The following is an 11,681-nucleotide window of genomic DNA, read 5'->3' on the forward strand; positions in this document are numbered from 1 at the left end:
TATTTGTACATACCAAAATTATTAGTAACCAAATTTTCTGATAAATTTATTCAAAAGATACCTGAACTCCTCTGTCCAGATAGACAAAGTAAGCTATAGATAGAGATTCAGTTATTATATAGTATATATCATTGCCCCCAAACTCTTCCAAGTTAATATCTAAAGACTAAAATCATATCATATGTAAATAAAAAGATTCATATTGCATGGTGAAAACTTTACGAACAGTCTTTATCAAAAGTATAATAATAATAACTTTACAAATAGAGTCGTACATGGACAACGTTTTGGCTACTACAATTCTTATAGTAGCTAGATGACTTATTAAAGGAAACGAAAAATGAATTCTATAGATATATATATATATATATATATATGATTTTTTTAATCTGTTACTTCAACATTTGAAATATACAATTTGATTTTTTAGCATCATATAAAAACACAACGAATGGTTGTATGAAAAATTTAATAATATAGAATTATATATTCCTATGTTAGTTATCTTCATCCATGTCATGAGTTTTGTAAATGTATTTTTTTCTGTTACCTTTCTTTTGTACATTTTAATTTTAGAAACAGAAAATTATTTCATCGCTGTTATTTTAGAGTTTAGTTGATGAATTATGGAATGAAATTTAACTATATATATATATATATATATATTTTTTTTTCACAATGAAATTTAACTATACTATAATGGAAAATTACTTTAACTGGTTCTATTTAATTAGGGTACTATTACGGAATACGGGACATACGTCATTATACGGTACTATAGGATTAGTGGAGGAAGAAAGGTAGGTCGGTGGTCGGTGGCTGGGATATACCGTTAGGAATTGACTTTATGTGTACTCAAATTACGACACGTCTTGTGTTTTGTCCTTTTTGTCCCTTTGATTCCATTCCCCCTCCCGTTTTGTTCACTTTTGTCCTCTTTCCCATTTTTCTTCTCTTGTCCTCTCTCATTTTTATTCTCAGGGAGAATTTCGGTATAATGTATCCCTTTTTTCTATTTGAACCCACTTACGCAGTTACGCTCCATCATCATATTTTCTTATTTGTTTATACATACAGACAAATCAAGTATTTGGGAACAATAATTATGATTAACTACAAAAAAAAAACACAGAAGTAAAATTATAAACTAATAACTTTGTTTCCCAACAAATATTAACTGCAACAACAAACCAATAATATGATCAACAAAATAATAATACTAACAATAAGCGTAGATAATAGACATTAATTAATTGGTATTATACTATTTTTTTTTTTGAATATTATACTCAGCAGGTGGATATTGATTATGAGTATCAATATGCCAATCCCCGAAAGAACCGATCTTTTCAATACTTGTTAATGTTATTTTCAGGAGTGTTGAGTTGTATTTTCTTCATTGAAAATTGATTTGGATAATGATCTTTATTGTTATAAAATGGATTAGATAACAGATCATACATATACTAATAAGTTGGACCATATTTTATGATGTTGCTGCTCTCTTGACTTGTTTTCTTCACGATTTCAATAATATGCTTCTGATGTGAACCCATCTACTATATACCTCCATAAGTCATAAATTTCTATATAGACTTTTTCTCTAAAGCCAACTTTTTTTTTGTCTTCAAAAATTTGTTGGTGGTCGTTAATTATATATTCTACACATCTGGTTATATTTATAATATGCTACTCCGATTTATTTTAATGTTTATAGATTAAAATAAATTGTATTGGAGCCAATAAGAAACAATTACAATATTTAAAGATTTTCATCACCAATTTATGTTCCTTTCATAATAATTTTAAGATCATTTGGGAATCGTTTCACGCCAAATTTTGTTTTTTAAAAATATTGAAATTATCATAGAAAACAAGCTGTGGGGTAGGAGTTGAGTGATATTTGGATTGTTCCCACGACTTTGGTTTAAATTTAAAATCTCAATATAAGAAGAATAATTACAAAATAAATAATTTCACTAGGGAAATATATTAGAGATTTGAATAATGAAACTTTTAGCTGTGACCCAGTTGGCACGTGAACATGGTGCCAATTACCGCGGAAAAGCAAAATATCATTACATTTTCTATAAACTGGACCACTTTGCTACATGTTTATTTTCCAAAATATGGGGTTGCTATATGTTTAAATATCGTTTTTGTGTTATATCAATGTTGTTATATGTGTTTATAACATAAATGAATACAACAGAATCAGTCCAACACAGTTGTATACCCTTTCGTAAAGTATCATAGATGATCTTTTAGTTGAATGAATATATATATCACACCAACCGATACAATATAGTTTAGTTGTTAATTTATCATTACTTATTAGAAGAAAAACAAGATTCAAATTCACAGAAACAATTATGTTAACAAATTCGTATAACACTGTTTATGCTTAGCAGCTTTTGTTGGTAAGGAAAGAACCGGCGAAAATGTATTGATCTCCCTAAATCGGTCGGAGTCGAAAAAACAAGTACCTTGCAAATATTATCGAATTAACAAAGCAAGGAGGCGGCTTATTATCTGGAAGTTCTAAATTTGCTAGTGCGGATAAGAAATCAAGTCAACAGTGTATTTATTAATTATTTGTATCAATCCTACAACCGAATTTATATTTAGGAAATAGATCCTTCTGTATTTCTTTAAAGGACCACATGCAAACACAAAATCTTCGTATCTGATAATCGCACAATGGAAGTATTTATAGGCTGCTGGTATCAAAATGGGCTTTGTAAGATGGCTGTAGTTTATATATATGAGCTTTTATTATTGACCTAGTTATGGGCTCCATTATATTCTATATGGGCTTTAATTCTTGAACTAGTTATGGGCTCTTTTATATAATGTTTATATATGGGCTTCTGTTCTTGAACTAGTTATGGGCTCCATTATTTATTAATGTCAATCTCACCAAAAACAATATATCAGAATGTCGATTATAAAATATGTTGCATTTATGATAAGAGGCTTATATTTCAATACTAAGAGACCATTTTTTGTATGAGGAATGGGAACTGTGGAACCAATATAAAACAAAAATATTCATATTCAAAAAATACAAATGAATTTTAACTTTCTGTAAATATTGATCAACGACGGTATTGGTTTAACACTTCTACAAGGTAAAGTGCCAAAAATAGCACAAATCAAAGAGAAGCCATTGCATTGAGAAAAACTTTGATTCCATATTCTTCTTCTTTATATAAATTTCTGAACTATTTACCTTTTACATATATACTCTCTAGTTTAATTCTTTTCAACCAAAAATGTAAAAATTGCTAATTTTGGCCTCTCTCATTTTGGATCATAAATACTCTGACAGAGGTGGAGCCCCAAATCCACAATTATTTGTGGTAAAAAGGCCAATTTTCAACGGTTGATATCATCCACGGAAAAGAAATTAAAGAAAAAGCAAACTTCTTTGACTTTCGTCCTCTAAATTCCAACTGTATTACAATTCCAACCCCACATGCTAACAAAATTACATTCACGCACCCTATATTCTCCTTTCTCTAAATTAACCCCCTCGCTTGGGAAAATTGTTCGGAGGATAGCTAGGAAGTTTCGTTTTCACCGGAACGGATCGTTTTCTTCAGCCATAACACTCTCCTTAATCTCCTGAATCATCTTAATCACTTGTCTCATCGTTGGTCTTTGCTCTGGTGATGTCACACGGCAAAGACAAGCTGTTTCAGTCATCATCCCAAGCCTATTATCCTCTGTTCCTTCTTCTTCTTCTCTCATTGCTCTAACCCAATCAAGCATATCATGAGGCGCCATAAACGGATGCCTTGACGCATTCTTACCAGTCAAAAGCTCAAAGATCAAGACACCAAACGAGTAAACATCACATTTGGAAGTTGGTCTACGTGATGATTTTCTGATCTCAGGAGCTTTGTAGGAGGATGAGTCAGGATCATCAGGTGAAGCAGAAGAAGAGTCTGTTAAGACACTGAGGCAGTAATCTGTTAAACAGGCTTCAAAGTCTTGTCCTAAGAGAATGTTTGTGGATTTTAGGTTTCCATGGACTAATGCTGATGATGTTTGGTGGATGTAATATAAGCCTTGAGCTACATCTTCTGCAATCTTTAAACATGATGTCCAATGTAATGGCTTTGCTCTTGACGATCTTGAACCTGAAATTTTGTAGATTAGTTAGGTAGGGTCTCTCATTTGGTACAATATGGGACCAATAAGCAAATCAAGCACCAACAGTAACAAACATTCTTAAGATGTAAACCTCTCATTCTTGGAAAGTGTTCACAATTCTAGCAATAAGAGTATTTATTTGTTCCGGCATTTAAGCAGTAACACAAGGTCTAGAGACAAAGCTATGGCAAAAGACGAGATTTCACGTGGAGAAAACAGCACAGAGTTCCACCAAAGTCTGTCTTCTTCCACTACTAGTAGTAAGTAATCAAACGGAAATTTCAAAAAAGAGCAAAACAACAAAACTTTTTTTTATATATAATGATAAACTAAAACCCGCGATTGTCGCTGTGTGGTCATCTTCAATGTCAACAAGTTAACACTACTAAGTGATAAGTACACAAAACCCTTCACACACAAAGACTCAAATTCTTTCATAGTTTTAGGGTTTAAAGCTTAAAATAAACAAAGAGTGGGTCATTATAGTCTCTCTCTACGACCCCAAAACGGTTAGTCACGTCATGATTAAGACCAGCACTATTAAACCACATTTTAAATTAAAGAAAACCATAAACTCGGTGCTGACTCAGTGAGGTAATAAACTTAAACCCTTGAGATTGAAGAAGATGAGAGAGCTTACCGTGAATGAGATTGAATAAGCTGCCATTAGGATGATAATCGTAGATGATAAGTCTCTCTCCGTTGGACTGAAAATAAGATCTAATCGGAACAAGATTGGTATGTCTAAGTCCACCAACAATCTCCATATGATTCTCAAACGCTTCTTCACTCGTCACTGCCGTTTTAGCAGCGTCTAGTCTCTTCACCGTCACAATAAGCTGATTATCAAGAACCGCTTTATACGTAATCCCTACTGATCCTCTTCCTAATAACTCCGCTGAAGCTCTCATTAGCTGCTCCATTGTGTACATTCCTTGACTTCTAGATTCTCCACAGAAAACAAGATTCCCACTATTTGGTATTCGCTGCTCTGTTTCTTGAAATTGAACCTCTTTTTCTCGCTTTTGAGATTCGGTATCTGAGTTCAAAACCGGAACTGCTCTTGTTCTTGGAGTTTGGTTTTGTGATTGCTGTTGTTGAGATAAGGAAGCTTCTCCTTTTGGATTTGGTTCATATATTCCATCGTCGTTTCGTTTCTTTATCACCAGAGAGAACACAACGAGGCAAAGACCAAGAACTATAAGCGAAGCGAGACCAGCGGTGAAACCAAGGACTAATCCACTTTCTTTACCTTTCTTCTTCGTAACTACCGGAGGGATAACCACCGCACCACCATTCTGCGCCTGTGCGCTTTGTCCTAACGGAGCTTCTGACGACGTCGTTTTGTTAGTGGAGCCAAAGAACGGCGAGCGTGAAGCGCAAGCTCGGTTAATGATCTCGCCGCAGAGTCCAGGGTTAGACCTAAACGACGACGCATCGAAACGTGATAGAGTCGGAGTAACGGGGATTACTCCGGTGAGGTTGTTACCGGAGACGTTGAATGACGTCAGAAACGACTGGTTTAACGACGGTAGAGTTCCGTTAAACCGGTTAAAGTCGAGATTTAATGAAGTTAACCGGTCAAGTGCGTTGATCTCAGAGGGAATCGAACCGGAGAAGTTGTTGTGGGATATAGAGAGAATCATTAACCGGTGCAGAGAGAGAATCGACGGAGGGAAAGCACCGGAAAACTGATTCCGGCTAAGGAAGAGAGATTTGAGGTTAACGAGATGTGAAAGATCAGGAATCGGACCAAAGAGCGAGTTATTCTCGAGACTCAGAACTCGGAGCTGGTCAAGACGGCTAAGAGTAGCTGAAGAGAAGTAGCCGCGGAGACCAACGCCGGAGAGAACAAGACGAACGATGCGTCCTTGTGCACATTTAACGCCGCGCCATTGACAGTAGTCGTAACGCTCGGTGAGTGAATACAAGAGCTTGTTGTCGAGATCGGCGGTGGATTTGAAAGAGAGTAATGCAACGGCGTCGGAAGGAAGTAAGGAGTTGAAGTAATTTGGCTCTGCTCCGGCGGAGACACGGAGGAGAATGAAGAAGAAGAAGAAGGGAAGAAAAAAGTTCAGTGTCATTTTTTTTTAGTAACTTTTTTCTTTGCAAAGTCACTATAAGAATTTCAAATCCATATTAAATGCTTCTGTATACTTTTTCTTCTAATTAAAACAGAAAGAAAAAAATATGGGAAGCAGCTGTGAGAGAGATTTTGGGACTGTGGAGCAGCAGATCACGTGCTCGTGACGTAATCCTTTTTTTTTTGGTATAGGAAATTAAAAAATTGCAATTGATCGTGTTATTTATTTATAAGCAAATCTTATAGGTAAGTTGAACATATAACTTTTGTTGCAAATTATACCTAACGTTTATACATGTATTGTGTAGGTTAGAAGAAAATGACACTATACAATCCAAACGACTTTAAAAGGCATTTATATTTCTTGAATCTTTGTATAATTGTAACCATTAAAAGTTTAAGATTTTGTTTGGGAATCATGAAATCCAAAAAGTTACCAGGCTGTTAAAAAATAGCAGAACCATGCATTTTCTACAAAAGAGTTTTGTTTAACCGATGCGGTCAAAATTATGTTTTCCAAGAAAAATAGCATTGGGGGACTGAGAGTCACGCGCTGAGTGAAGCGGGTGAGAATCAGCGTCTGGAGCCTTTACATAAGCGACGGCTTGAGCAAGTCCGTGAGTGGCTATAGCCGTTACTGATTGGTCCGTAGGAAATGACTAGACTCGTAGCCAAGCATGTGTGGTCCTTTTTTTTGTTTTTAATTTGTCAACCTTACTTGTCCTTTTTACTCTTTAATTAAAAAAACAAAAAATCAAAATAGCGACGTTTTATTTCTCAAAACAAAAAATACATAGTTAACGGAAATTATGTGGAAGAAATGGTGAGAGTTATTGACACTGTGACAAAAAGTATGGAGAGTTTCTACAGATTTGTACGATTTTGGGTCCAATCACAATAAAAACTCATTGTTCCCACTCTTCTATGTTTTTTTAATATTCACTTTGCTTGATGCACTTTCTTTATAAAAAGATTCAAGATAAGCAAAGCGTGCTGCTTTAGTAGTGACACGAAAACAGCATCTCCACTCTCCATTAGCGTCATTTCCTTAAACATTGAGTTTCAACTTTAAGGATTACAATAAGTATTCACTGTTTCTTTATATAACAAAAGGTTAAAAGTGTGGTGGCTATACGGAGAAAACTAAGCTAAAGTGATTTTTGACTTCATTATTTGTAAATAAGATCTAAAACGAAGCACCCACCATTTCTTTCTTTAGAGGCTAATATGTGTGTGTCACTTTAAAATGTAATTATTTCAGCATATAAATGGCTAATCCTCTGATATAAGAATGTACATAGGGTCTATAGAGACTTTTAGCATCAAACCTGGAATCTGTTATGTACCACACTAAAGCCCAAATAAAAATAGACCTTGTTCAACGGGCCCAAATCAGGTGGATTTCAGTAAGAGAGTCCTTTTGAGGCAAAAGCAGAGTCCATCACCATGTGAAGTACATAATTTTGACGTTATAATACTTAAACCATTTGAAGTTGGTTTCATCACATAAAAAGTACATAATTTTATCTAGCATAACTGTTTGGGTTAATACCATCAACTTAGTTTAGGCGAATTTTGTATCACCTACTTATATTTTCCTAGTTTAGATGAAATAATGTTTGTTTTTAATTGTTTAATATTAGTATAAGATAATAATAATAATATTGTAATGCATAGTTTTAAATATAATTCCTTAGGAAAGAAGTCAACGAAGAAGAAGAAGGGACAAAGACTTGTGGCCTGTAATTAGTTATGGTGTCACTTTGCAGTAACCAAAACGCCGACACCTCTCTTCCCTCTCTTCTTCATTTCACCAGCTCCATGCATATACGGTACAACCAACCACCTCTATTCTAATCCCAAACACCCTCCCCTCTTTTCTTTACACTTTTCTTATTAAACTTTATAACCAATACAAACATTTGGTGTTTTGTTTTTTTGTATTCTTCCCAACTAACTCCAAAACGTATGATTGTAGTTTAGGACTTGATTGATTTATAGTTCACAATTTATAACCGTAAAAACCAGTCAACAGCATTTTAACCCTTACACTTTTTACTCTCAAAAAGTACATGATTAAGATCTGTCACTTTCACTCTTTTAAAATTTACCAGACGCTTATTTTGATTTACGGTGATTTGTTAATTAGGTAATATCCGTGTTAGATAAATGTTATTTTCTAAGTTGTATTAGAGAGATGTCGCCTTCAGAAATCTCCCACACGAAGCTAAATTTTGGAAATAATTAATAAGATTCCAGAGCAAATTAGTCTTCTAGAATATAATAAATACTACTATACATTATAATACCTCTACCACATTTGTGACGTCGTCGTCAGTCTCTGATAGGTTTGAGTTCATATATTTCCTTTTTAATACTTCTCAAAACCAAAACACTTTTGTTTTTAAAACAGAGTCATCCTCTTCGTCTTCTTTCTCTGACCAAAACAGAGCGAAAAGCAAAAATGAAAAGTGGAGGGAACACAAACACTAAACTCATACTTGTTCATCCATACATTCAAAAGCAAACAAGCACAAATCGTCTATGGCTTCTCGCTTTCGTTTCTTTCTTCACAATCGCTTTTCTCCTAACTCTTCTCTACACCACCGACTCCATCATCTCTTCTAAAAACAACTCCGCCACCGTCTCCTCCGCCGTCAATTCTGCCGTCACCACCGCTACCATCTCTCAGTTACCAACAACAGCCATCAATGCAATGCTTCACTACGCTTCAAGATCAAACGACAGCTACCACATGTCATACGGAGAGATGAAATCAATCTCCGACGTCCTCCGCCGCTGCTCTCCGCCGTGTAATCTCTTAGTCTTCGGTCTTACACACGAAACCCTTCTCTGGAAATCGCTAAACCACAACGGGCGTACAGTTTTCATCGAAGAGAATCGTTACTACGCTGCTTACTTCGAAGAAATCCACCCGGAGATCGAAGTCTTCGATGTTCAGTACACGACCAAAGCTCGTGAGGCGCGTGAGCTTGTGTCGGCGGTTAAAGAAGCGGCGAGGAACGAGTGTCGTCCAGTGCAGAATCTTCTCTTTTCAGATTGTAAATTAGGACTCAATGATTTGCCGAATCATGTATACGATGTTGATTGGGATGTGATCTTAGTTGATGGACCACGTGGCGACGGTGGAGATGTACCGGGGAGGATGTCGTCGATTTTCACGGCGGCGGTTCTTGCTCGGAGTAAAAAAGGCGGGAATCCGAAGACGCATGTGTTTGTTCATGATTATTACAGAGATGTTGAGAGACTTTGTGGGGATGAGTTTCTTTGCCGGGAGAATCTTGTGGAATCTAATGATCTGCTTGCGCACTACGTGTTGGAGAAGATGGATAAAAACAGCACGCAGTTCTGTCGTGGTCGTAAGAAGAAACGCTCTGTTTCTTCTCCATCGGCTTGAGTTAAATGTGCGCTAAAATCTTGTGGACTGTGGAGAGTCAAACCAACCGACACGACGGTGGTCATTGACACCGTCAATCGCGGAAGGAGTTTGTGTAAAATAATACGTTTTTCTACCTTTAAATATTTTTTCCTGCTTTTTAAACTATGTGAAAATTCAATCAGATCAATTAAAATTTCAAAATATCTCTTCGAGGTACAACAATTCGTTTAAAATACCACTATAGTATTTGGATACTGATGATTTGGTGTTACAACATAAATGATAAAACCCAATGAATCAAGAACGTATAGTTTCAACTCTCTAAACCCTTTGTGGAGAGTCTTGTGGAGTCAGAGTATCTATCTTCTTTTTCTTGTAGAGTGGAACTCTTCCTCCAAGCTCTCTTAGCTGATCCACAAGTCCGTATAGAAACTCAAACGTCAATATGTTTTGAGCATTAAGTTGCTCTCTAACTTGTGGATGAATTCTAAACCATTCTCCCAACATCTTATGAACGTGAGATCGAATCATCCTCCATGGAACCGGATGCTTCTCACACAGCTTTAAATACTCAACAACTAAATCTCCCTGGTCTAACCCTCCATCGACGAATCCCTCTTCTTCGTTATCTTTTGCCCATTCAGCTGTTCTAAACCCAGCAAAGGCCGCCGGGTTTTCAAGAAGCGTCTCCGCAGAGAGAACACCTTCAACACCCGTCTCTTTGATGCAGTTATCGACATCTTCGATGCATCTTACATTCCCATTCGCTAAGACAGGGATTCTCATAGCGTTTTTCACTTCCTTGATTGCGCTCCAATCAGCTCTAAATTTCTTCCCGTCTTTCTCATCTCTTGTTCGCCCGTGAACAGCTAGGAGCGAGCAACCAGCATCTTCTAGCATCTTGGCGTACTTGAGTGTATCTTCCAGGTTCGGGAAGATCCGGATTTTACAGGAGACAGGAACATTGAGGTTCTGAGCTAACTTTTCAACAAGTGATTTCACCAAAGGAAGATTATCCATCAAGAATGCACCATAATTTCCTCGCCTCGCTATACGCTGAGGACACCTGAAACCAAAATCCCCCAAACATTCTTACTCAATCACCAAATTACAAGCGGTCACTGTGCTCATTCGGTACCCAAATCACTAAATCCAAACTATGATTTAATATGAATATTATAGCCCATGTGTCAAACTACTAAAGCTCATTGAACTCTATCGTTCCCAGAAACTTGGAACTCAAATCATTGCATTCTATCTTAGTTATCAGAGTTCACGAACTTAAAACAGTGAAGTCATAAAGGTTCGATCTTAATTGAAGAACCCTAACATACAAGATGTGAAAAGAGGGAAATGTACTTACCCTAAATTGATATCAACATAGTCGCAGTAAGGTTCGACTCTCTTTGCAGCTTCCAATAACGTATCAGGATCATTAGCACAGAACTGCACAAACAATGGCCTGTCCTCCTACAATTTCAAAATCTAATCAAAACCTTAAATTCAAAACTGATAAATCTCTGAGAAACGCCAAAATCAAATGAAATCTTACCTTACAGGTGGTGAACTCCTGATTTCTATACTTCTCAGTCTCGGTGAAGATCCTAGAATGCAACATCGGAGTATAAGCAGCCTGAGCTCCGTATTTCTGGCAGAGCAATCTAAACGGAAGCTCAGAGTTATCAACCATTGGAGCAACGATATACTTGGGTCTACCCAGTTTTTTCCAGTGTGCCCAAGCTCTCTCTACTCTAGTATCAATGCTTAAGACCCGACTTGGAGAGCCCAAGCTCGCCGGCGCTGTGTCGACTGTTTCCTCAATCTGCCCATCACGCTGCTCCGAACAGAGGATATCGTCTAGAACCTGCGATGGATCAGGTTTTGGATCCGGATTTTGAGTCATTGCTCGCGTCTGGGAGATTAACGATTTTCGGGTACGTAGAAATCTGAGATTCGAGAGATTTAGTTTCATGAGCTGACGACGGAAGACGAAATCATCGCCGCCGCCATAAATTAGGGGTCGAAGTGAGTCGCTTCAAA

At 36.6% G+C, this 11,681-nt stretch overlaps 3 protein-coding genes across 3 annotated transcripts; 1 reads left to right on the top strand and 2 right to left on the bottom strand.

Annotated features, from left to right (window-relative positions):
• Positions 1–3,356: 3,356 nt before the first annotated feature.
• On the bottom strand, positions 3,357–6,448 carry AT5G67200 (Leucine-rich repeat protein kinase family protein). The gene is made up of 2 exons (NM_126120.3): positions 4,799–6,448; positions 3,357–4,145 (listed from the first exon to the last, which is right to left on the bottom strand). Exons 1-2 carry the CDS (start codon positions 6,240–6,242, stop codon positions 3,580–3,582), a joined length of 2,010 nt encoding a protein of 669 aa, NP_569046.1. The 5' UTR covers positions 6,243–6,448; the 3' UTR covers positions 3,357–3,579.
• Positions 6,449–8,635: 2,187 nt separating this feature from the next.
• Positions 8,636–9,844, top strand: IRX15-L (IRREGULAR XYLEM protein (DUF579)). Its single transcript, NM_126121.2, has one exon. It carries the CDS (start codon positions 8,706–8,708, stop codon positions 9,657–9,659), a length of 954 nt encoding a protein of 317 aa, NP_201522.1. The 5' UTR covers positions 8,636–8,705; the 3' UTR covers positions 9,660–9,844.
• On the bottom strand, positions 9,808–11,651 carry AT5G67220 (FMN-linked oxidoreductases superfamily protein). The gene is made up of 3 exons (NM_126122.4): positions 11,194–11,651; positions 11,005–11,111; positions 9,808–10,707 (listed from the first exon to the last, which is right to left on the bottom strand). Exons 1-3 carry the CDS (start codon positions 11,611–11,613, stop codon positions 9,963–9,965), a joined length of 1,272 nt encoding a protein of 423 aa, NP_201523.1. The 5' UTR covers positions 11,614–11,651; the 3' UTR covers positions 9,808–9,962.
• Positions 11,652–11,681: the final 30 nt, after the last annotated feature.

Source organism: Arabidopsis thaliana, chromosome 5 (assembly GCF_000001735.4).
Source record: "Arabidopsis thaliana chromosome 5, partial sequence".
Taxonomy (NCBI): Eukaryota; Viridiplantae; Streptophyta; class Magnoliopsida; order Brassicales; family Brassicaceae; genus Arabidopsis; species Arabidopsis thaliana.

Bases quoted from the DNA above. Each gene is read 5' to 3' on its own strand.
- IRX15-L (NM_126121.2), top strand. From the start codon at position 8,706: ATGAAAAGTGGAGGGAACACAAACACTAAACTCATACTTGTTCATCCA.
- AT5G67220 (NM_126122.4), bottom strand. From the start codon at position 11,613: ATGAAACTAAATCTCTCGAATCTCAGATTTCTACGTACCCGAAAATCG. The intron at 11,112-11,193 runs GTAAGATTTCAT...TTGAAATTGTAG, and splicing joins AGGAGTTCACCACCTGTAAG to GAGGACAGGCCATTGTTTGT. The intron at 10,708-11,004 runs GTAAGTACATTT...TTTTGGTTTCAG, and splicing joins TATGTTGATATCAATTTAGG to GTGTCCTCAGCGTATAGCGA.
- AT5G67200 (NM_126120.3), bottom strand. From the start codon at position 6,242: ATGACACTGAACTTTTTTCTTCCCTTCTTCTTCTTCTTCATTCTCCTC. The intron at 4,146-4,798 runs GTAAGCTCTCTC...ACAAAATTTCAG, and splicing joins CTTATTCAATCTCATTCACG to GTTCAAGATCGTCAAGAGCA.